Source organism: Mastomys coucha, unplaced genomic scaffold (assembly GCF_008632895.1).
Source record: "Mastomys coucha isolate ucsf_1 unplaced genomic scaffold, UCSF_Mcou_1 pScaffold23, whole genome shotgun sequence".
Lineage (NCBI taxonomy): Eukaryota > Metazoa > Chordata > Mammalia > Rodentia > Muridae > Mastomys > Mastomys coucha.
In genome coordinates, this window is record NW_022196906.1 from 29,395,082 (window position 1) to 29,421,414 (window position 26,333).

The 26,333-nt window shown below is 41.2% G+C and overlaps 1 protein-coding gene across 3 annotated transcripts in view; it reads left to right on the forward strand.

Moving 5' to 3' along the window:
• Positions 1-26,333, forward strand: part of Cdon (cell adhesion associated, oncogene regulated) — an 87,605-nt gene that overhangs the window by 19,100 nt on the left and 42,172 nt on the right. For 2 of the 3 annotated variants that reach the window (XM_031345349.1, XM_031345350.1), the window contains exons 2-8: positions 12,286-12,418; positions 12,876-13,148; positions 14,790-14,936; positions 15,775-15,918; positions 16,863-17,150; positions 17,722-17,991; positions 24,248-24,601. In XM_031345349.1, coding sequence (XP_031201209.1) covers positions 12,346-12,418; positions 12,876-13,148; positions 14,790-14,936; positions 15,775-15,918; positions 16,863-17,150; positions 17,722-17,991; positions 24,248-24,601 — 1,549 coding nt within the window. In that variant the 5' untranslated portion in view covers positions 12,286-12,345. Of the gene's footprint in view, positions 1-10,275; positions 10,579-12,285; positions 12,419-12,875; positions 13,149-14,789; positions 14,937-15,774; positions 15,919-16,862; positions 17,151-17,721; positions 17,992-24,247; positions 24,602-26,333 lie in introns of those variants that run through there. The other variant, XM_031345351.1, reaches the window with a different exon arrangement.

Consider the following 26,333-nt stretch of genomic DNA (forward strand, 5'->3'; position numbering starts at 1 on the left):
GAGAGAGAGAGAGAGAGAGAGAACAGATCTTTCAGGTCTGTTCTCTCCTTCCATTATGTAGAATTTGGGACCAAGGATCAAGTTCAGGTTGTCAGGCTTGGTGGCAGGTATCCTTTCCCTTCTGAGCCATCTTGCCAATCCCTGCATGCTCATAATTAAGGAAAGGGAAACACACCAGTTTAGTCTACCAACCAATAATTTTGTTTTAAAATATTTACAAATGAAATTCTGTCTCTGATTTTTTTTTTTATAATAAAAAACCCTTGAAATTCCCCTGATTATATAAAAGTGTTAATGTCAGACATAGCATTTTAGGAAATAGGGTCTCTATTATTGATCTATATCTATCAATATATTGCCCCATTCCTTAGCCATCCTTTATTTCTGAGGTCCTTTGGCTATAGACACGTGACATGGTTTAAATATATGCCCAGAGTAGCATTGAGCAGTGGGTTTTCTAATGGTGTGAAATCTCTGCCCCTCTGAGTGGACTAATGCCACCCAAGGTCTAAGTTATCCTATTTGGGTTCCCAATGGTGATGATGCCCTTTGCATCGGTTGCTCCCTGCTTTTCTTGCCCTTTGTCATGGAATGCTATAGCACAAAGACCCACCAGATACCACACTGATCTCTTGACCTTTCTAGCCTTCAGCACTGTGAGAGCCAAAGAGATCCCTCCTCTTTATAGATTATCCAGTCCCAGGTATTTTGTTAAAACAGCAGAAACAGCCTTTTGTTGTAAATATTATTGAAAAAAAATATTCCTTAGAGAACTTAAAACACTTAAATAGATTGTGGTGTGTGTGTGTGTATGTATGTGTATGTGTATGTATGTGCATGCACGTGTGCATGCATGTGTATGTGTACACATGATGTATTCATGCTGGGCCACACACGTCATGGTCTGTATGTGGAAGTCAGAGGTCAATTCCATGGAGTCTGCTCTCTCTTTATACCTTATGTGGGTTCCAGGGATTGAACAAACTTGTCATGCTTGTGCATGACTTTATGAGCAGAACCATCTCTCCCACACTGGCCCTCTGTGGTTTTTAGTCAGAGATATTGGACAAGTTAAATTATCAATCCAATGTATAGCTTTCTTGCTATCCCCACTCCCCAAAGGAAAAGAAAAGAAAGAAAAAGAAAAAAAAACTTTGTAAGTGAAAAAAAAATCACTACAAAACCCCTTCATGTTATACATGAAAGTCAATCATGACAAGAAGTGTCAGAACCCACAGGAATTTCTATGTGAAAATATATCCTACAAAAGTAAGGCAGCTTGATTCAGTACTACTATGAAATGTCAGGAGTGGATGCTAATTTTAAAATTTTATTTATTCTTATATTACTGTCACTGTTCCAAGGAACTTGGAGTTTATCATGTACTGATTACAGTATGTTAAAACTCTATACTCTTGATTGTTTTTGAAATATCCATTAATGAAAATATTGGGTTATGATACTGAAGTTGAGACTCTACGGAGTTAGACAGAGGTATAATTATGAGGATGATTTTTGTACCTCATTTATATGTTGATGGTGACAATTAATAGAGAATTAAAAAAAACGTTTTGTGCCATGTAGCATCATTGGAATGTTTGTCTTCCATGCTGGCTCCTGTATCTGTGTCAGTGTGTACATACACATGCCTTGTCTCTGTATCCAGGTGTGTTTCTTTTGGCTACCTTGTTTATTGGCACCCAATGTAATGTTACAATGCAGTAGCTTCTGGCTGGTTTAGGTTGAGTCTAACAGTTGTTCCAGCAAATTACACCTCATTTCTTATAGTCAGGCTGGTCTTGTGTCATTGATGAACTTTTAGGCTTTTCTGATTGGGCAAGCACTTCATGCTATATATAAAGTGCTATACTTACAAAGACACTGTAAACTTAATTGACCTGTTTTCCTATTTTCTTGTTCATCAGGGCATTGTAGCTTGATCATTATTTTGTTTTTAATTGAATTGTGATGGTATAAGGTTTTCTGAAGTGAAGATTTTCTTGGTAAGGACCACTGTGCTTTTATGTATGTTTTGGCTTATCAGTCACGTTGGGCCCCTTATGTACTGACTAGGTGGTAATCTGTGATTGACTTGTGTGTCAACTTTTGAATGAGCCTGGAGAGCCCTATTATCAGTGCACAGCTGCTCATCCATGGTAGAATGGCAGGTTTGATGAAGCTGTGTCTGACCTAATTCTCGTCACTAAATAGAGCAAAGAAATCTAGGGGTTTTCAGTTCTTTTGTATAGCCAGGTTTAAAGAGGAAATAGAAACCCTGAAACTAAGATCAGTATGTTCCACATTCTAGAAATCATATAATTCAATAGGTAGAGAGGCAGAAAAGTCACCATGATAGATCTGTCCTTCACAGGCACTGACCCAAGTCTTCTAAGAATTCTGATTTCCCCCCTCATTTACTGTTTCATCATTGATTTGTCTGTATACATTAGTATAAACTTTATGGAAATTAGTTTCTCCTTAAGCCCCCCTCCCCACATTATTAAAATATAATCTAAACCTAACCCAGTGAAGGTCGTGTTTTGTAACTGCCAGGGAAATTCTTGGCTCAGTGCATCATGTGGTTTAAGTGAAGCTCTGAGCTTTTAAACAACAGCATTAATAATATTACCTTAGGATTTTTTTCAACTCTTTCCATGTTCTTCCTTCTCATCCCCCTTCAAAGGAGGCTAGCCAAGTGTCTGATGGCAGCATTACGACACCAGTCTAGTCTGTTCTAGTTTAGCTAGTTTTTAGCAAACTTAAAATACTTCTCTTTGAGCATTTGTTTTGCGGTTACCATAATTCTGTTACTTTTTCCCACAAAGCCAATGCCAACAATAAACTTGAAAATCTACTGAGTGTTGCATTTAAGGCAAGGGTCGACTTGGCAGTTTTGCACAGTAATTCCTTGAAATTTGCCCTATTTTGTCTTTTCATTGATCTTTCCCAAGTTGCTTTTTATTGTTTCACCATTTGTATGCTCTATGCTCGTAACTATTTCTAACTCTCATGTACATTCATGATGGATGCCAGAATTATCTGGACTCCACCATTCTCGGTTTCCTGTGCTCAAGAGCAGGAAGGAGTCATCTGTTAGAAAGAGGGAAAGGAACTCTTGGTGTGTCTTTTGAAAAAACACACAAATATTGTGAATAGAGCCTAAGCCTGCGCTCAGAGTGACTTTTGGTGTCTAATTAGGACCACATTGACGCCTGTTGCAGCTGGCTGCTCCTAGCTCTTGCCTCCTTTTTCACTGTGACCCTTGATCCTTGTGACCTTTCCTGGGGTTAGTCCTAGGCCCTTTCTATTGTGTCGGTGCTGGAGTGGGTCATGTGGAGTTGATTATTTCTTTGCTCACTTGGCCTTTTTGGTGCCACGGCTCCTACGTCACTTCCATTTTTTCCCTCTACTCTTTCTGGTCCTCAGTGGAAGGAGACACTTCTGCAGGCAGCAGGGTTGTTTGTTTGTTTGTCTGGCTCATCTGAGACCCAGGGGAGGTTGGGGAAAGGCTGGAGAATCTGTGAGTGCCAGCCTTTAAGAAGAAGGCTGATCTGAATGACGGCAGGGTCATTAAGAAGTGTGTACAGATGCCACTGTCTGCATTTTACACTGAGAGCACTTTGCTCACCAAGAGAGCAGGGCTCTAGAGTTGGTAGCTTGGAACCTTCCTGTGAGATTGGCAGATTCCTTCTCCTACCTCCAGGCTATGCAGCAGGTCACAGAATAAGTACATCGTTATCTGTTGCACATAGCTGCTTTAAGGGATGCTTTAGTTTGTAAGTGTATTTCCTCCCCAACCCCATGCCAACCACTATACGCACTATTAGAGAATGCATTTGTTGTGACTAAACTGATGGTACTTTCTTTGCTTCTCCTTGCATCGCCCTCCTCCAGTCCCTGTTGTAAAATTGCTGACAGATGAATGCCAGCTGCTGTCTCATCTTGGGAGCCCTCTTGTACACACAGTGAGGAGACTGATCCAGAAAGTCCTTTAATAGTTATGAAGGAGTGACAGTCTAGGGATGCGGGACATACTTGATTACCTCACTCACAGCACCTTTTAGAGACACGTGAGAGGGGTGAGGAGGGTTGAGGTTGACTTAGTGACGTTTCAGGACTGGTTTCCAATCAAGGCTCTTCGGTTTCATCCCTGGGTAATCGATTCTGCCTCCACCTTTCTAAGTTCTTCCAGCAGCTGCTTTGTTGGGCTCCTTAGTCTTTGAGTGAGAACTTCCTGCTTCTTCAGATGGGGAGCCATTTCAGGACTCAGCCTGCCCTACCCACCTCTATTCGGGCCAGCAGTTCTGTTTGCTGTTGACCCCCACATTCGTAACTTGCTCCACAAGTCCAATCAGCTTTCTTAGATCCCCAGTTACATCCCTCTCCGCATCTCCACAGGTGCCCCCCCACCCCCATTCCCTGCAGCTCCTACCGGACAGTAAGCACAAAGGCCCTGCTGTTTCTCGTGGATTTCCTGTGTGAGAAAATGCAGGCCATCTACACGGTCACTTGTAGTCAGATGTAGACTGTGGCTTTGGTTCCTTCTTTCTTGTCAGAGCAGCCAGGAAACAGGAAGGGAATAGACAAATGGATTCCAGCGATGTCTGAGCTGTACATTCTTTCCCAGACTGGATCGCTTGTGAACTTTGTCCTGTCAATTTTACCTTTTATATCGTTTAAATATGTCCAGATGTTAGGGACCATTTCCCTCTTGCGAGTTCCTTTCTCTTTTATACCTGCCTCCTAACTTGTCTTCAGTGGTTCTCCACCTTGCAGTGTGGATGGCATGTCACAGGTACAGGTCTGAGCGTGCCGTGCCCTCTCCTATGGAAAATAGTCCTGTCAGAATGAAAGCCAAATACCTTAATGTGATATATGTTTGTGTGTGTATATATATATATATATATATATATATATATATATGTATATATATATATTATTTTTTTAATTTATTTTTAATTTATTTTTATTTTTTTTATTTTTGCTGTGTACCAGTGTATAGCTCTCCCTCTCTGAATGTAATCATGCCGTGCTCCGGCCCGTATACTTCTTACTCTCTCTATGTAGATTCTGTGTACACACTGTCCATCCATCTGCTTAGACTCTGTTTCTTCCTATTCTTCCCTCTTCACCATTCTCCCAGCTGCATTCCCTAATTTTTTTACTTTGATTTTATCTAATATATTTTATCTTTCTGTGAAGAGCCTAGGCTGACCTTGAACCTGCAGCATTTCTCTTGCCTCCTCTGAGAAGCCCTAACCCCAGGTCTAGGTGAAATAAGCCTCCTGTCCTTCCTGTGTTACCTGGACAGGTGATTCTGTTGCTCTTCTGTCTTTCCCTTTAGTGTCTATGTGTTGATTCCATTGCCCATCCGTCTCTTCACACGTAACTGCTTTACACTCTGAAAACTTTTCTTTCTTACAAACTCAGGCACTTATTGAAAGTGGTCTTCACAGATTGTAGTGGAAACATTATGTTAGGCTCCATCTCAATAAAAGCCAGCTTTCATAGATAAGAAAAAAAAAACCTATTGGGCACTGCAAACCGATTTGTAGAGGTGATAGACAATAAGGACTATGAAGAAGTTCTTTGAAGGTCTTTTGTTTGTTTGTTGTAAGGACTTTTAGCTGTCTTGTGTTGCTAGTTAAGTTAAAGTTCCAGGAGAGAGAAAAGGCAGCAGATGAAATATGGCTGCTTCATGACCCTTAGAAATGGGACCTCCGCTTTAGACAGATTAGAACACTCTCTCTGCTTTCCTACTTGGCTCTACCCACAAAGCCCCCTGTTGTGAGGATCAACATGCAACTCAGTTTTTTAGTATGATGCTTAGGACGAAATGAATCATAAACTGGTAGTTGTTTCTTTAAAGGTGTAATGCCAAGATATGACCTTTTGAAGGGTTTTGCTTTTAGCATCTTAGAAGATACACTGCATAGAAAGGAACCATACACAAAGTGGAAAAGCTGTTCAACAGCCACTGTGACCAAAAAAAAAAAAAAAAAAAAAAAAAATGTTTTCTGAACCCGTTGTTGTGGCTCAGGCTTTTAATCCTTGCACTTGGGAGGCAGAGACAGGCAGCTCTCTGAGTTTACAGCCAGCCTGCTCTACAAGAGCAAGTTCCAGGACAGCCAAGGCTACCCAGAGATATCCTGTGTTGACTAATCAATTACTCGAACTTCTGCTACAAGAGAAGGGTTCTGGGAAAACTTTGTTTAGGAAATGATGTTAGTGTTTTCACTAAATTATGTAAATATTTTGAATGAAGAAAAAATTGACAGGAGACTCAAAGTTGTATATGATTAATAAGCAGGTGGTTAAATGTGGTCTTTTGTTTGTTTTTTAAAATGTCTTGTGTTTGAATTCTCTGTAACTGTACTGGGTTAATCTTCCTGCACTTAACACTTCCCCCTCAGCATAGTCTAGATTTTAGTTAGTGCAGAAAAATATTTTTTTTTTGTTTCGACAGTTGCTAAATGGCATATTTTGAAATTGATTGGAAATAGGAATTAGTTCTCTCTTTATTAAGATCACATTTCATGAAGAGTAAGATTTCCTTTAAAATGTAAACTAACTTAAAGAATTTCCTATTTTGAAGAACCATACTGATCCCAAAGCCAAGATTTTGTTCACAATTAGGGCAAGAGAAGAAGAAGGGGTCATTCAGAAAGAGCCTTGGTCAGCCTTGGGGGACTTGGGGTGTGCTAGGGAGCAGGGTAATTCAGAAAGGGCCAGTCAGCCTTAGGGAAGCATAAGTGATGCTTCAAAAACAAAGTAATCAAATCTAAAACCTCAGGAAGGGTTTTCCCCAAAGGGCTATTCTGGCAGCATGTTGAAGAGGGGTTATAAAAGCAGTAAGTTCACAACCTGAACAATGAGTTAAGCAAACTTTAGGGAAGTATTTCCTTTCTGAGCTGAGCTGAGGTATACCTTTAGCCCCCTGCTGCCAGAAAAACCCAGCTGAACCCAGCATGGTGCAGAAACTGTGGCTGTTACACACACAGTCACCTGTGTGGAGGGGAGGGAAAGGCTTAAATCTTGGCCGCTTAGGATGCAACAGCTCTTCCTTGAACCTCAAGATCCAAGGAGCAGAACTGTGCTCGCTGATACTGAGCCTGTCTGCCTGTGAAGGAAAGAGTGGACCCAATTTGCAGACAAGTGGGCCTGCTTCTTGTCGCTGCTCTCCTTTCTTTTTGGTACTCTACAGTCTGTGGGAGCACTCTTCCTACCAGAGCCTTTCCTGGGAACACAGTGACTATGGAACATCTTCTCAGAACTGCAGTGGAAGGGTGTGATTACCTAAGAAAGTGATTGAAGGACATTCTCATGGTCAATCATTTCCTTCTGAGAACAGTGAGTTAGAGAAATTTAAGCAGGTGTGTGTGTGTGTGTGTGTGTGTGTGTGTGTGTGTGTGTATGCGTGCACGTGCACATGTGTGTGTTGCCTAATTGAACCTAGTTTATTTTACTACCTCTTTAAGTTAGGAAAATAGCTGCATGTACTTCTATTTTATATGTGATGGATAGACAAAATAAAAGCAGGATGGGAGGGAGATTATATTTTTGAACAGCAGTTTGAAGTTTTGAGTGCCAGCAGATTTTGCATATAATTTTATTTTTGGAGAAATACATGTTATAAATTAAAACTACACAATAACTACAGTGATTCCTTTCTTTCCCTTTTGATGGATTTAGGGTTAAAAGCAGATTTTTATGTCCATTATCCTTTTTGTCATCAAAGGTCAACAGTGTGATGAATGTGGTCATACATTTCAGTGAGTAAATCAGTTATATTTTATATCCACATTTGGCTTATAAAGTACATGGATCTGCACTTAAACTGAGGAGACAGTTACTTAATTGTACTAGACAGGGGCTTCTTTTGAGAAAAACACCTTGATGATATGAATTTAAAAGAAAAATCTTTGGGGCTGGAGAGATGGCTCAGAGGTTAAGAGCACTGTTTACTCTTCCAGAGGTCCTGAGTTCAATTCCCAGCACCCACTTGGTGGCTCATAACCATCTGTAATGAGTCTGGTGCCCTCTTCTGGCCTGTAGACATACATGCAGGCAGAACATTGTAAAAACAAACTAAAATGTCCATATCCATGATGTGGGAATTCTACTTCCAAGAATATAACCTCAGGACACATAATTAAAAGAGTATCTAAAGATTTATGGACAATCTTCACTCATATGCACGTATGGGTGTTTTAAATGAGTATTTATAGAAGCCTTCTCTTAACAATTTTCTTTTTATAGAACTAACATACACATTGTCAATTGTGTGAAGAAAAGACACGGACACATTTTATTTGATACATCATTTATGTTAATACTGGGTGTTTTGAAAAACGTTAAACGAGATAAATGCTGAAATTAAACAAACAATAGTATGATTTTAATCAGAATTCTATTCCATCTGATATGGTTGAAGTCTCAATTCTGGTTTTAATTTTTACAGGGAAATCCCTGAATTCTGTTTATGTTCCAGTAGAGGTCAAAGAACTTTAGGTGATGGTAAGGAGGTGTGTGGTGGAGGGAGAAGTACTGTTTCTCTGGACTTCCTACCTGTTGGTCACTATTCTGTGTCAGAGGGTGAGAGGAGTCTGGGATAACAGATGATGTTGTTGAGAGAATGAGGGATGCTTTCTCTCGAAGGTAACATAAATGTCTGTAGGGGAGAGATGACATCATGGTAAGGCTACTTGTGTGCAACATGGCAGAAGGAATACAGGGGAAACTGTGTGTGTGTGTGTGTGTGTGTGTGTGTGTGTGTGTGTGTGTGTGTGTGTTGGGTGGGGAAGGGAGGGGAGAAGGAGAGAGACAGACAGTAATAATAGTAGTAATGCTAATATTAAAGGTATTATATTTTTGACAAAGATGATACTTTTGAAAGTGACATGGCATTGGGTGATTTTTGCTGTGTGCTGCTCATGGGTCTCCTCTGATTTGAACTGGTCTCACCTTCTGTGTGGTGAGTGACATTTAATGGTGAGGCCGAAGTGAGATTCTGTTGTTTCTCTCTTCAAGTCACCTGACCCATAGACGACATTATCCTTATGGTCCTCTAACCTGAGCTCTGCACACATGGAAGTCAAGCCCACAGATGTTTAGTAAGGGCCTCTTGTGGTTATAGGTTCTCTCTAACTTCCAAAATCACCCGAGATCATGTTAAAACTAATCACATGGCCAGGCGTGATGGATCAAGCCTGAAGTCTGAGCATCAAGGAGTTAGAGGTAGGAGGATCATTACAAGTTTGAGGCCAGCCTGGTTACATAGAGGGTAGCCATCACTATACAGGGAAAAATTGTCCGAAAGTGTAAAAGAGCAGCCCAGTAGGCTTTATCAAGGAATCCTCCATGTAATCATATTTAGGTAGAAATAATAAGCTGTGAAACTTTTAAGAGCAGCTATAAATTCGGTCATGTGCCAAGGTTAAAGTTCACTTTAAAGTCCATGTTGTTGCCTTTTAATAAATAAATAGTTGAAGAAAGACTTGGCAAAAGGAAGAAACAATTCTCTATGTCCACATTTTCTCAGAGTGTCTCCTGTTAACAAGTCAGTGAGTGTTTACTTAGCCTTCACCACTGCTGTGTCTGTCCTTACCCTTAACTAGGATAGTTCAAATAAACCAAAAGGGTTTTCATACAACTGACCCCATCTGCCAGTACATCTGTTCCCACTTCTGAAAGGGGTCACCAGGAACAGAAATGGTAAGGATGTCAGAGATGGAGATCAGCTTGCGTTTGTAAGCTTTCAAGTTCGAGGCACAGATGAGCAGATCCCGAGCCATTGACTCAGAGACTCACTGCTTTGCTTTCTTTCATTGCCCAGTTTTGTCCATGGTGAATAGACCATTCTTTGTGTAGACAACTGCGCATCATCCTGTTATGTTGTATTCCATAGTCTGTCTCCAGCTTAACCAACCAGGAACATAGGGCAGGATCTGCAGAGGTTCCTGATAACCGTGCCCAGCATAATGCCTAGCACAGAGGAAGGGTTTAGTACATTTTTGCTGATTCTTTTAAAATAGGCACAGGAGAGAATAAATGAGTGAAGGAACAAACAGGATAGTTAGAACATACTTAGAGCAGAGTCAGTTTTTATTAAATATGATTGCATACATGGAAGTCTCATTATATTGAAGTAGTCCTTTTTTATTTTTGTTTTATTTTTTGTTTTTTGGTTTTTCAAGACAGGGTTTTTCTGTATAGCCCTGGCTGTCCTGGAACTCACTCTGTAGACCAGGCTGGCCTTGAACTCAGAAATCAGCCTGCCTCTGCCTCCCAAGTGCTGGGATTAAAGGTGTGTGTCACCACTGCCGTGGCCCTGAAGTAGTCCTTTTGTTCTAAGGGACAAAATGATAGAATGCTTTTTTTTCTGGAAAGTAGAGTTTTACATTGAGTATGCTTGGTTTTCAGGAGGATATACCACGTCACCAGATAAGTTACTAGAAGAGTGAGAGCAGAGCAGAAAGATATCCAGGCTTTAGAGGGAGTTGGCCATCTCCAGAGGATACATTGTTAAACCAACTCATTTTATTTGTATCTTCTCATTGTCCTCTCTCCCAATAGAATGTAAGGTTTAAACTTATGTCTGTGTTATTTTATTTCTATGTTTGTAATGAAAATTGTCCCACATCTACCTCTTAGGATGGTATCCACTATTGAAAAACATTTGCTTGTGAATGAGTGATTTGATACATATTTCTGCCACGCACACTTGCGTGATGGTGGTATTTGAGGCGAAAACTTCAAGGAAAGTCAGCCTCCTGCCTCTGCATTGTTGTCTGGCACCCCAAACTCAGAGGTGGCCCAGATATGTCTTTGTACTTGTGTGCTAAGAACTCACCAAGATATCATATTCTTACATCTAGCAAGAGAAAATTCAGACATTGCTTTCTGACCTTCACCAATGTTTCCAACTATCTTAGTTTAATGTTTTAAGTACTAGAGAGTAATTGTAAGGTTTCTCTGTAAGACATTAGCTGAAAGAGTTAGGTCGAGATTCTCCTCTGCCTGCCTCTAGCAAGAACCAAAGAATTAGCATAAGAATACCTCAACAGAGAGGGCTCTACCCCTCTTCCTCTTGCTCCGTGGCATATTTCTAACTTGCCTCCAAAAAGAACCCACTAGTCCTGTCTCAGCCATCATCTATGTGGTGGTTTGTCTTCATGTCTTTTCCAGCCCTGGGATTTATGGACTTCTTAAAAGTTTTCTAAATGTACCTTACTGTTGATAGCTTAAAAACAACACAACAACAAAAATCCATCCCAGAAAGTGCCTTTCCCTCAGGTGACATCTGCCAGAGCCATTCATCTGTCTGCAGCCAGTTTCTCCCAGTTTTCCTGCTGCATGGCAGACTTTGGGAAGTGTCTGTCCTTCCTTCTCCCATTGTCTCCTGCTCTCTGCATGTCCTCCATTCCCATTAAGTTAGCCTCTCTTTGCTGAACCACTCTTGTCAACATTATGGGCCTTCTGCATCGTACCCTTTGGCTAGGAGCTAACCTTATTCTGATGACTACTAGAGAGAGCCTTCTCCTGGGTTCATCCCATTCATTGCTTCTTTCTTTACATCCCCGTTGCTGCTTCTCTGTTCAGTCTCTAAAGGTTCTTGTTCTCCAAGCATAGTCACCATAAAAAGTCTGAGATGGTGCCCGATTTTCTTATATCTGAAATCTACATTTCCAGCTCTGACTTCTCCCTGTGACTCCCTTAAGCAACTTTGGACCTTATGGTAGTAGCTATATGTCCAGTTGATAGTCTTAAATGTTCCTCAGGCACACAGAACTACTTACTTTCCCCTTCTTCACCTCGTATCACACTTTCTGCGTTTTCTACTTTAGTAAATAGGCATTCTTTACTCTTTTACACCAAACCCAAAAGTTACCCTTGGCATGGCTCTGCATCTCATACTTCATTTCCTGGCCTCTGTATTTATTTCCTTTGTTTCTGCTTCTAGATGGTGTCCTGAATACAATCAAATATCTTCATGGCCCACCGTACCCTATCTGTCTCTCAAGGACTCAGTGTCTCTTGATGGTTCTTCCTCTTCCATTCTTGACGCACTTCAGTGTGATCTCCATTAGCTCTGAGTAGTTCTCCAGTAATGGAGTATCCTAGTCTCCAGAAGAAGGAGTAAAGCTTCTAACCCCCGTTTAGTGTCTAATCTGTATGTGGATTGAGAAGACAGGGATCATAAGGAACCTAAGACAAGGCGATCAGTTTAAAGACGCCAGCGGTTCTTAGTGTTGAAGTTTTCTTTCTTTTTTGAATGTTTTTCAGTAAGCTGAGGCCTGGGCTTTCTCCGAAAGTCTTCCCAGCCTACTTCTGTAATTGGGCGATATGCATCCAGACCTCGGACCCTTATGGACACTGCTGTATGTTCTTGCGATTCTGTGTTCTTCTGTGAGCTCAGGTAAGAGGAGAATGATGATGAGGTTGGGGCTGAAGCCTTTCTTAATCTTTTTGCTTTATACTTATGTGAGGGGATATATCAATGTGTAGTTCATTGTGCAGCATTTATTACCTGTTTATAAGAGACTGTAGGGGCCTGGCATAGTGGCACACCTTTAATCCCAGCACTGGGGAGGCAGAGGTAGGCGGAACTCTGTGAGTTTAAGGCCAGCCTGGTGCACCAATCAAGACCAGGACAGTCAGGGGCTCTTATAGAGAGAAACCCTGCTTCAAAAAAGGGGGGTGGAAGAAGATGAACCTATGAATTTTTTTTATAAGCATTGAGAACTACCACATATAGAGATGAGAGACTGTCTTAGTTATAGATGCAGATGAAACATATTTACTGTATTTTTTTTTCTCTGCTTTCTGACCCTTCCTCCTATCTCCTATTCACACCCGGGAATGTTCCATTGTAGACTTGGCACCTTATTTTATTTCTGAGCCACTCTCTGCTGTCCAGAAGCTTGGTAGACCCGTGGTCCTAAATTGTTCTGCTAAACCTGTTACTGCCCGAATCTCATGGTTGCATAATGGAAAACGACTGGACAGAAATACAGAACAGATAAAGATTCATCGGGGGACTTTGACCATTCTGTCTCTTAACCCTTCCCTTTCTGGCTGCTACCAGTGTGTTGCCAACAACAGCGTTGGTGCCATTGTGAGTGGCCCTGCAACAGTGTCCGCTGCAGGTGGGTGTAATTTAATCTTGTTATCTGTTGTTTTTCTTGAAATCTATGGGATTGCTATTCCATGCTGCATTTTTTTTATTAGATATTTTTACATGTAAATTTCTCCATTCCCAGTTTCCCCTCCAAAAAAAAAAAGAAACAAACCCCTGTTGCCTCCCCCCTCCCCATGCCTGTCACCCCACCCTCTCCCACTTATTGGCCCTGGCATTCCCCTATACTGGGGCATAGAACCTTCACAGGGCCGAGCTCCTCTCCTCCTATTGATGATCAAATTGCAATCCTCTACTATACACATGCTGCCAGAACAATCAGACCCCTCCATGTGCATTTTTTTTATAGTGGGAAAAACTTGGGCACGGATATGAGATGTGTATGTGTCTGAGGAGTTCTTATCTTAAGCTTGCTTTGATTGTAGATAGCTGGAGAAAGATACTGGAACCTCTGTAGCCAAGCCTAATGGCTTAATCTCTAGTCATAGTGTAGAGATGATTTTTTTTTTTAAGTTATAACAGGACAGTTTTCTAGTGTATTCTAAGCAGTCTCTGAGTATCTTTTAAAGCCCTTAGTGTCAATACAGACAAATCAGTTGATTTGACACTCATGTATGTCATGTAGTCCTCTGCCTTTCTTTCATATCTAATTGTTTTATTTCCCCCGATTGCCAGGGGATTGTGATTTTTGTAATTTAAACCAGGCCAATGGAGCAGGGAGAAAAAAAAAACTGACTATAAAGAAAGGAATGTGAAGAATTGAACTTATGGAAAATCTGGAATGCATGGCTTTTCTTAGTATGTTTGAGCCATCTGCCTCTCAAACGGCGGTGGCTTCCAGTAATGGAAAACGGCTTTGTGAGGGCACCCCTATTTACAGAACCAATCTGGACTCCCCTGGAGTAGTGAGTTTGTCATAACTGAGAAGAGTAAATGTTTTTGTAGAGCTGTGACCCATGCACAGCTCCAAGACACACACTGGAGGGTTGATTTCCTGGAGGCAGGCAGCTGGCTTCCTTGAGTGGTGGGGATAATAAAGAGCCTGCTCAGTCCACAGTGAACTGTTTAAACTGAAAGGAGGCAGCACCAAGCTGGTGCATCCAGGCGCAGTGGGCTACTGTGCTTTACAGTGGCCTGGGTTCATTCCCAGAAGCCGTTTCATCGGAGGAAAAGTGAATTTTGATGAACATCCCTCTGGGTGGGAAAGGATTTGTCCTGACAGAATGGGAGTCAATATGCTTTGCAGTTCTCTCTGGTGTTTTTTGGAGCAGTTTTTTTTTCCTTAGGGATCCCTGAAGGCAGTGACTTTGAAAACCTGTGTTCCCTGACACAGCTGTCAGTCCTCTACCATGCCCTGTGCTCTGGCAGCTTTCTCACATGGGGGAAAATGTTATTGCTGGCTGTGGGGGTATGCACCTGTAATCCTAGCAGTGGGAGGCTGAGATAGGAGGATCACAAGTTCAAGGCTAGCTTCAGCTATGTGATGTTGTATAATGAAACCTGTCTAGAAACAAACAAAACCAGAAAATCAAAAAGGTCCTGCCATCTTCAGGACTGGGATCAGCTGGCACAAATGGTCATTTTACATGTTTCCAAGCTTTACACCTCCTTTGAATGGTCTTGCATTCATTTGTTCACTTGTGTATTTCAGCTCTGGGTGATTTCAATTCATCAGCAATGCATGTTATTACTGCAGAAGAGAAAAACACAGGTTTCGTTGGCTGCAGGGTACCAGAGAGTAACCCCAAAGCTGAGGTGCGCTATAAGATCCGGGGAAAATGGCTGAAGTATTCCACAGGTGAGTCCTGTTCGGGGCGTGCTCTCAGGGGAAGCTGAGACAGGTGGTTACATTAGACAAGTTACTCCATGGACTCGCTCCTTAAGCTCTTAGTGCCATATTTAAATACCACGTCTCTGAGAAGATGGCCCACTGTGTCGTGTATAAATAGGATGATCTGTCACTTTCTTCCCCTTTATTTGGTAGAGTGTATCACACCTGGTGTGTGCCGTATGTATTTTTGTTTGTTAGGCACCCCTTTATCTGTCACCTCATTTCATACTGAAATGTTAAGTGCATTAATTCAGGGTCTTTGTCTGCTCTCTGCATGGCAATGCCAAGGCTGGCTGAGAATAGCCACTCCTTGTGTATTTATTGAGAAACGTGTTGAACAGCCAGTGACTGAACATCATGTGTGTCCAGATGGATTTGTGCTCATTGTGTCGTGGTCCAGATAAGGTTCTTGGGCTTTCTGACTCTGCCTGTTAAAGGTTTTCTAATTGGGGTTTCACTATATGAGGATTGTCGGGCTTAGCTTTTCTTTCTCTTTTGTACCAAAGCTTCTTTGGCTGTGAACTGACTGCTAGTCTTCTGTGTAAATCTCAGTAGTGGCTGTTAGTTCCAGTTGAGCTGTGGGGGTCCGTAGGAAGGGAGAGGCTGGAGTTCTGGAGGTGAGGATGGCTTTGCCCTTCTAACACAGCTCCCTCTACCTCCCTCATGCTGGGATTAGAGACATGTGCCTCCTTGTCTGATCTCATGTGGTGGATGCTGGTGCTGAACCCAGGGCTTTGTGCTAGACAAGATTCTACCAACTGAACTGCATCCCCAGTCCCTGACTACATCCTTCTACTTTTCCCAGGAAACTACATAATCCTTCCCTCAGGAAATCTTCAGATTTTGAATGTGTCCTTGAAGGATGAGGGATCCTACAAATGTGCTGCCTACAATCCTGTCACCAGTGAGCTGAAAGTTGAACCTACTGGCCAGAAGCTCCTTGTGAGTCGTAAGTATTTGGCAGGATACTGGTGGCTCAGGAAGGAAGAGTCCCCCAGGGCTGGCTCACGCAGCATTGGCAAAGGAAAGCCCAACGGGGTTTTCAATCCTGGTTTTATTTATTGATTTTTTTTTTTAATGTTAAAGTTGTTAACTTTTTTATGCATGGGTATTTGCCTGCATGTCTATCAGTGCACAAGGTACATACCTGGTGCCCATAAAGGCCAGAAGAGGCACTCATATTCCCTGGAAGTAGAGATACAGGTGGCTGTAAGCTTTAATGTGAATGCTAGGAATAGAATCCCAGTCCTCTGGAAAATCATTTATCTCTGTCCAGCAGTGTGTTATCGAGTAGTCCTATACCTGTTTTTATTGTAGTTTTTAAAGATTTATATATTTCATGTGTGTGAGTTTTGCTTGCATATATGTATATGCACCCTGTGTGTGCCTGGTGCCCAAGGAGTGTATCAGGTCTACTGGCACTTGATTTATGGATGGTTGTGAACAAGCATGTGGATACTGGGAACTGAACCTGGGTCCTCTGCAAAAAACTGTTGAGGCATCTCTCCAGCCCCCATTTTTTAACATTTCTAAAAACATAACAATCTTACAGCAGTGGTGAAGTGATGGATAACTGGAGTAGAAAACCAAGAGATACTGTGCTTTCTATCCGGTATGACAAAAGCCGTGGCTGATTTGGGATTGTCACTGTTGAGCTGAGGAAAGGCATAGTAACAGGTGGCTGTAGACTTAAAACCCCTATATTTCCAAAATGCCAAAATAATTACAAAATATTTTTATTTTTGTCTCTCATAGAAAAATCATTTTGCTATGCACAGGGCCTTGTCGCATGAGGGAGAAATGGAAGCAGTTCCCCGGGGTGTTCACAGCTTAGCCAACGGAGAGGGTGGACACAAGTCATTTCTAATATTCTGTGTTCCCTTCCTTTCCCAGGTCCTTCCTCGGATGGTTTTCACATTCTTCACCCTACTCTTTCTCAGGCATTAGCCGTCCTTGCTCACAGCCCTGTTACCTTGGAGTGTGTGGTGAGTGGGGTCCCGGCCTCACAAGTGTATTGGCTGAAGGATGGGCAGGATGCTGTGTCAGGAAGCAACTGGAGAAGGCTGTACTCTCATCTTGCCACAGCTAGCATCGACCCAGCGGATGCTGGGAACTATTCCTGTGTGGTGGGCAACAAGTCCGGAGATGTGAAACATGTCACTTATATGGTTAATGTACTGGGTAAGGTCTTACTTATTCAAAATGGAGTTTCATTTCAAATTGGGTCATTTTCCTAGTCTAACTGATGTTTGAAGGGTATTTGTGACTGAAGAATGAGACACAGAATATCAAGAAGTAGCCTCATCAGTAGCCAGAACTGGTTCATTTCTGTAAAGGGATGTGGAATAAACTGTATCTCTGGGTGGCATAGAACATTTGGCATAATGTGTTTTGGGGACCTCATCCTCACTACATGCACAGCCGGGAGAGCATGGTGTGTGTGTGTGTGTGTGTGTGTGTGTGTGTGTGTGTGTGTGTGTATTCATTGGTGTTGGAGTATATAATAGGTTGACCCATGTAAAAAAACAGTCTCTAAGCTAGTAGCCACATATTTATTTGCTGGTGAAAGTTAAAGGTAGATCATTCAGTGTTTCTTGACCACAGCAGACAGAGGATGTAAGTAAGAAACAGAGATTTCACTACTCAGTGCTAGAGGCAGACTCTCCTTATGTGTGTTACCTGTGCCTGCTTTATTGTCAGAGCATGCTTCTCTGTCTTATGTTATGGTTACACATGCCTGCTTTATTTTCAGAGCACGCATCAATTTCTAAAGGGCTGCACGATCAGAAGGTGTCCCTGGGGGCCACCATACTTTTTACCTGTGATGTTCATGGGAACCCAGCCCCCAACCGCACCTGGTATCATAATGCACAGCCTATCCACTCCTCCTCACGGCGTCTAACTGAAGGAAATGTGCTGAAGATCACCGGGGTTATCATGGAGGATTCTGGGTTATATCAGTGCATAGCAGATAATGGCATTGGATTTATGCAATCTACTGGAAGACTTCAAATTGAACAAGGTGTGCTTTTAAGTCATGTAATCACAAGAAATTTTACTTCATGGGTAGGCTTTTCCAGTAGTTAGAAATGAAGTCATGTTTTTGAAAGAAAAGAATCCTAGACTATATGAGAACTGGGTTTGTTTTCCATGGTCCTTTGTAGTGACAGACTGGGCTTTCCATGGCGAAGCCACTTCATTTAATCAAGCTCATAGAAAACATTGTTTTGGGATCGATAGGTGACTTCATGGTTATCAGCGTTGGCTGAGAGTTCAGCACTTGTATGACAGTTCACAGCCCTCTACAACTCCAGCCTCAGGGGATCCAATGCCTTCTTTGTGTTACGCGGGCACCAGGTACACAAGCGGTACATTGACATGCATGCAGACAAAACACCACAAACAGAACAAGATTTTAATAAAAAACTTGTGCCTAGGCTGTAAGTATAGCCCCAGAGGAATAGCATGTGTGGTTGACTGGGCTCCTCTAGGCCCTAAATAATGTACTGTTGCAAAATATGTGTTTTAAACACTTTCTTCATAATTTCTAAAGGTATATAGCAAAGTCGACAGTCTCTCTTGCCCTCCTTATCCTGACCACCATCCAACAGCCACCATTTTCTTTACAACCAACTGGTTTTATCAGTTTCTTGAATAAACTTCTATGCACACAGAATAGAATTATACACTACAAGTATGTGTGTGTATGTATGTATGTGTGTGTGTGTATGTGTGTGTGTGTATGCATTTCTATTATCTTTTAAAAGGGTAAATCATGCTAGAAATGTTACCTTTAAAAGTTTTGCTTAACTTAAAGTTTGAATTTCTTCTCATATGGTACACCAAACCATATTTTTATTCTTTAAGAAAGACAGCTGCTTACAGTTTCAGTGTATACTTGCAGTAATTTGACTAGCATCTTGTTGATAGCTGTTTGAGATATGATGAACATTTCGATTTTTCTGCATCTGTGTGAGTATCTCTAAAAGAAATTTCTAAAAGTGAACTTGCAGAATAAACCTATGTATGTATACATTAGAAATTTTAATAGATATTATTGACTTTCTTTTCATAATTATCATGAGTTCATACTTCCATGAGCATTTCTGTTTGCTCACACTCTCACCAAAACATAGTAGGATCAATTTGTGTGTGTGTGTGTGTGTGTGTGTATGCGCGCGTGTGTGTACATGTGTGCTCTTGGAGTCTAGAAGTTGAAGTTAAGTGCCTTGCTGAATTCGTTAAGTGTCTTGCTGAATTCCTTTATGTTTTGAACCTGAAACTCACTGATTGGGCTAAGCTGGCTGGACAGTGACTTTGGAGGATCTGCCTCCTTGCCCAACTCCCTGCACTGGGCTTGCAAATACTAAATACATACTCCCATACCCAGCTTTTATGTGGGTGGTAGGAATCCAAACTCATCCTTGTGATGCAAGCACTTTACCAACTAGGTTGTTTCCTCAACCCAGGTTTTTCAAAAATTTTTATTGTATTTTTATTTTCCCTCAACCTTTGAAATCTTATCGGGGAAAAATACTTTTTAATCTGTACTTCTTTTATTCTAGGTGAAATTAGGTCTCTTTTTATATACCAGCAAGACATTTAGACTTACTTCTTTACATATTACCTGTCTTTTGCCCACTTGAAAATTTAAGTTTGGGGTATTTTCCTTATTGATTTATAATAGGGAACTTGTTTGTGGTGCTAGCTATAAACATTTCAAAGTTCAGAGTATCTGTGTGAAACAACAGCTCTTTGATCTGAGTATGACAAATTTAGAAGTTAATAATAAAACAAACATTTTTAAAGAAAGTTATCTTGTATTTGAAGATTACACTTCAAAATCATGGTGGAAGCTTAAAATACTTTAAGGTGAATGGCAATGAAAATGCCAAAGAGCAATGTCTTAGTTACTGTTACTATTGGTGCGATGAAACACCATGAGCAAAAACAAGTTGGAGAAGAAAGGGTTTATTTCTCTCATGGTTCCATATTCACGGTTCATCAAAGCAGTGAGGGCAGGAATTCAAGGGCAGGAGTCTGGACGGAGGAGCTGATGCAGAGGCCATAGAGAGGTGCTGCTTACTGGCTTGCTCCACAAGGCTTGCTTAGCCTGCCCTCTTATAGAGCCTAGGACCACCAATCTAAGTGGCACCACCCAGAATGGGCTGGACCTGCCCCATCAATCACTAATTAAGAAAATGCCTTACAGCTGGAACTTATGAAAGTGTTTTCTCAATTGAGGTTCCCTCCTTTCAGTTAACTAGCCTGTGTCACATTGACATAAGACTAACTAGAACAATCAATCGTCCTGTGGGAAGACAGCCAACATGGAATTTAGGACTTTTATAGCTTTATGTGCTTACCAAAGAAAACAAGTAAGGTTGAAAATTATTGACTAAATTAAAGGAACATTAGAGTAGATTCGAAGAAGTCAGAAGACAGGAGAAGCAAAGCCAAGAGCAGAAAGCATCTAAGAAAAGAAAGGGAAAGCACAAGATAAAAAGCGTGGAAATTCATTCCTGGTAAAGTCTAATGAAATTGGACCAATCTTTGGCAAAATCAAGTAAAAAGATGGATATAAAGGGACAGTATTAAGAGAAGGAAATTGTAAGTGTCAATATAGAGGTTAAGAGTATTAAAGTAATCGATAGGACAATACATTACAAATATAAACAGCTGTGGTGTTCGCTCCTACCACTGAACCCCTGAGATGATCAAAAGGAAGAAAGCTTTACTTTAGCTCATAGCTTCAGACATGCTCACTTGGGCCTGTTGCTTTGGGCCTGTGGTAGCCAGTATAGAGAGAACATCCTGGCTGAAGTAAATCTAGAGGAGATCTGCTTAGGTCATGGCTTGGAAGCTGAAGGACAGACAGGGGCAAGTTCCCAGTCTCCCCTCAAAGGACACACCCCCGGAGACCTAACTCCTTTTTCAACTAGGCCCCATCTTGTTAAAAAGTCATTATCACTCAAGCAGTCTGGCAGCCTGTTGACCAAGCTTTCAACTCATAGGCTTTTGTGGGGAACTCCAGATTCAAACTATAACATGGGCAAATTCTAAGGGAAAATAGAACTGAGTAAAGCTGACTTAAAGTAAATAAAAAACCTGAGTAGGTTTTTTTTTTTTTTCCTACAGCTATGGCAGAAATTGAATTAGGAGTTAAGTTTTTCCCACAAAGAAAACATCAGGCCAGATGGTTTTGTAGAGTAATAGAGCTTTCCAGATATTACACAACCCTCCCAGAGAGAAGGGGAAATGGAAAGTCTCTAGTCAGTATAATCTGAAGTCCAAAATCACAGAAAGATGGGATCAGAAAGTGAGCTAAAGGCAGGTCTTTTTGTGAACATAGGTAAGAATCACAAATTACATATCATCATGCCAGGAATGTATAAAAAATACATATCTTGCTGAAGCAGATATTTCAGAAGTCTACCATAAAATATATTGTTCATCCTATTTACTGTATAAAGGAGAAAAACCATGATTATCTCATTAGAAGTAGGAAAAATGAGATAAATCTATGTTAGACAGTCAGAAAAATGGAAATAGAACTTGATAAAAGGTGTCTAGCAAAGACTTAGATGAAACATCTCTTACCATGGAAGTGTAAAAGGTACTCTCTTTAAAATTCACTCCAGGTATCTATGTGTGAGAGAACCCAGTCAATACAGAAAGACACAAAAGTAGTCCAGTTATTAATTTACAGTCAATATTGCTATTGTACAATATGCAAAGTGCTTGCTAGCTCTTACTTATATATTTTATTAAAATACTAATATTTAGCAAGAAGCTAGGTGAAGACCTAAATAAGTACAAATAATTTGCCTTTCTGTATACCAGCAACAAACAGAAAATACTATTTAAAAATTACTTTCATATTGGTAACAAAGTTACATATGAAGATACATTCTAGATTATGGATAGCAACATTTGGAATTATATGGTAATCTTTTCTTTTCAAACTTTTTCTGTAGATTTTTGCTACTACAGTTGGAATATTGTCAGAATATTTTGAAGACTTTAGCTGGGCTCTAATGGCACCTGCCAATAACACCAGTACTTGGAAGGTAGAGGCTGGGGAATCAGGAGTTCAGGGTCATCCTTTGCTTTGTCATTATTTTGAGTTCAGCCTGGATTATATGAGAATGCATGCATCTCTGTGTGTGTATGTGTCTGCCCTTTCTTCATTCCTATGCCACCCCTCAGGGCTCCAGCACCAAGTCATGCAGGATATTCTGTGCACTTTTTGTGTGTGAGGCTCTGTGCCTGTGTGTGTGTGTGCCCCTGAGAAAATGATTATAAAGTTTATAAAGGTAAGCAGAGGCCCCAGAATAACTAGAGTACTCAAAAAGCATGGGGAACTTGCTGTAAATGTAAAGATCCGGTAATAATTTCAAAAGCATTATACTACTGCAGGAACAAATAGACTCTTGGACATGGCAGAGTATGACAAAAATCTCCTTACATGGAAAGACCTGAATGAACTGGCATTATGTATTCCATGGGGGAGGATATCTGTTTCTAGTTTTGACTTGAATTAATTAACCATCACAGTGAAATAGAAAGTAAAACTGAATCTCTAACTCACGTGGTACATAAAGATAAATTCACAAGGGAAAGTTTTTGAGGGATATGTTGGAGGGTACCTGTGTGATCTATGAGTCAGTGTCTTAGCAAGTCATGTATGGCATTTATGAATGGCACATAAGCCTGCCAAGCAGTGTTCTGCTTTCTCAGTCCTCAGGGCTGTACATGTTCTAGCCAGCGAGAGCTGTTATACCCATTCACGTGAGAAAATTCAGAAACCATTGAAGATCCAGTGTCCTTTGTTTTATCAGAGATGATAAATAGGTCTAGAGAGAAAGAAACATTCTGGAAACAAATGTCCTCTGTGTGGATCAGTATTTTATTGTGGCCTTATTTAAAATTCCCTCCAGAAAATACCAGAACCAGAAAATACTCTGGGAGGGAAGACTTGGTGCTGTTGTGATTTAGAAACAAAATGGTGTTCATGTCCGTGGTAAAAAATATGTCAAATTGCATTTAAGACAGATTTCTCTCTTTCTCTCTCTCTCTCTCTCTCTCTCTCTCTCTCTCTCTTTCTCTCTCTCTCTCTTTCTCTCTCTCTCTCTCTCTCTCTCTCTCTCTCTCAGACTTTTTCTAATGAGATTTCACCAGAACTGACTGTTTTCTTGAAGGAATATTATGTAGTCTTATGTTTCTTTACCCCTTTCATGTGATGTCTGGCTTACCCTCTTGTATTTATAACAGTCTAGTAGGCACGGTACACCTATTGGAATCTCAGTAGATTTGTTTAAATACACTTCTTCCAGGAGGACAAGAAGTCTACATAGGAAATTTGGTGAATCTACAACTATGAAAAATTCTACTTTTTAAAAATTACACAGTGTAATCTGAGTGTGGTAGGGCACCCCTTTAATCCCTGAGTTCAAGGGCAGCCTGGTCCACAGAGCAAGTTCCATGATAACCAGGGTCACACAGAATAACTCCTTTTCCCAAACTGCTCCCCTCACACACAAAAATTGCATAGAACATCCTGCATGGCTTGGTACTGGAGCCCTGAGGGGTGGCATAGGAATGAAGAAAGGGCAAGCACACACAAATACGTTCAGAAAAGCTGGCATTGGCTGGACTGTGCCCATTCTGCTGGAGGACACCTAGCTGACCTCCGGAGGAGGATTTCTTGGGAGCAGACTCAGGGTGTAGTCATCCCAGAAGCCAGAGCTGCTATTGTTTGTTTTTTGCATGCATTGTCAATATTCACACAGGTACCAGAAGAAGACTTTGCCAGGTCCCTGAGCCTAACTCACCTGGGAAGGCTTTGCAAATTCCTGTGGGTTTCAGGCATTGAGGTCCTTGTCAGTAATAGACATTTCCTCAGGACTTCACCCTCCCCTTACACATTGGGCTATCTCTGCTTCTTAGAATTATGTTTTGTGTGAGTATGTGTGTGTCTCTGTGTGTGTGTGGGGGGGTGCGTGTGCATATGTGGAGGTCAGAGGACAACTTGTGGAAGTTAGCTTTCTTGCAACCATGTGGGTTGCAGGGATGGAACCCATATCATTAGGCTTGGAGGCATGTGTCTCTGTGGGCTCTGAAACACTCTACTTTTAGTTATCAGCTTTACAGGGTGAAAGTTGAGGAGAGAGAGCTAATCGGCAAGGGGGGCTATCTTTGTAGTAGGATGAAGTTACTTTGCGGGGCAGATGCTACCCCATTCCTAGTTTTGATTATGTAAATTGTGTTTCTAATAGACAGTGGACAGAAGCCTGTTATAGTCACCGCACCAGCAAACGTAGAGGTGATGGATGGAGACTTCGTGACTTTGTCTTGCAATGCCACGGGAGTGCCTGTCCCAGTCATTCATTGGTACAGCCGCCATGGATTGATAACCAGCCATCCATCTCAGGTCCTTAGGTCCAAATCCCGAAAGTCCCACCTGTTCCGGCCTGGGGACCTGGACCTGGAGCCTGTCTACCTCATCATGTCCCAAGCTGGCTCGAGCTCTCTGTCTATTCAGGCAGTTACTCGGGAGCATGTTGGGAAATACACTTGTGAAGCTACAAACAAACATGGCAGCACACAGTCAGAAGCATTCCTCACAGTTGGTAAGTTGTTTTCAGCATTTTTTTTTCCTCAGTAGAACAGTGCCCTTTTGTAGTGGGGGAAAAGATGATTTGAAAGGTTATTTCAATGGATGTATGTTTTCCCTGTGGCAATGAAATGAAGGACTATGTTTGGGGGTATTTTGCTGTATGGAAACTAGGTGAGCCTTGGTCTCCATTTCACATTTAATTCTTAGGAATGAGCTCAAAATACAGTCTGTCTGTGTTATTAATGGCTTTGGGTTTTGAAGGTACTGAAGACGTTTTCTCACATAGTTTTCGGAGGAGAACATGAGAAACAAGATCTCAAAGTGTGAAGGATTAGCATGTATTGAGAAGGTAGACTTAGGGTCCTATCAAATGCCCATATATGGCTACCTCAGTTATCTTTCTAATGGGATTTGGAATGGTATTTATATCCCATTGATTTGACATGATAATGACTTAGCAGTTGCATATGATGTTTGAAGTACTCCAATTCTGACCTCACATCGGGGGCATGTCGAGCAGCATTCCCCAGTGTTAAGTCAGTGGCTGGAGAAGTGGTTCTTAAGCTGGTTGGTTATCAGTTGGTTGTCAGTCAGCTGAGTAGACTGTTGCTGTGTTTGTCTGCTGAGATGTAGAGTATCCAGTACTGTTTTAATACAGGGACACTGAGGTTCCTGCCTTAGACACTCCTACAGGGCTTTAAGTGACCTTTTTCTTCCCGGGCCTCCGTTGTCTCCTCTGGTTATGGTGCCTGTGGGATTTAGGTCACTGTGTATTCTGGAGTTTACACTCTTCTCTCAATAGTGGCTCTGGGCTGTGGAGTTCCCTGCGTTAGTTAGTTTCCAGTCCAGGCTCTCATGGGTGTTCTTGCCTGTCCTGTCCTCCATACATATCCTAAAAGCAGAGGAGGAGCCTTGGGTGGTCTTGGCAGAAAAGTGCTGGTGCTAGAGTTGGCTGTTAACATTGCTGTTTGTTTGTTCTCATAAACAAGGAGTCTCCAGCTCTGGGTAAAGCTAGAGGCCAGAAGAGAAGTGTGCAGAATCTAGGGAACTGCATTCTCATATGTGAATGTACTGTTTGATGCCTGTTAGAGGTGGTACACTGTGTGGACATGAAGTCTGTAGGCTGTGCTGAAATAATGCAGTGTGCCAACCAGAGGCCAGTTGCTCAACTCTGCTTCCTCCTGATGTCACTAACGTCCTGTTCATAGGATTCATATTCAAGTCCAAGAGGCCAGCACAGGAAAGCTCTTACAGTAGTGTCTGGTAATAGAAAACATTTTATAAGTTTAACATATGAGATTATGAGTATTGCTGTCTAATTACTGATAAATTATCATTATTCACTGTGGCAGGAAGAGGTAGTTATTGACTTTAATAACTTTAGGTAGTTTCAGATAGAAACAGTTGAGTGTTATTAAATTTAGATATATGAACATATGAATATATTTGTATATGAATATATATATGTATATATGTGTGTATATATATGTATTTATAACCTCCACTGGGCAAGATAAGAATGGCACAGTTTAATATTATTAGCTGCTAGCAAGTCTATAGGAGATGCCTGGGTAGAACTTAGCAGGTAGGATTATTTTATGCAAATGTACCACAGTATAAAGAGATGTAGATGTTGTGGTTGTAGCAGACAGAACTAGTTTTCTTTTTCTTTCTCATTTTAAATATGAGAAGTCTGAAACACTTAAATTTCATTATCTAACTTGCTTAGATTGGATCTTTAACAT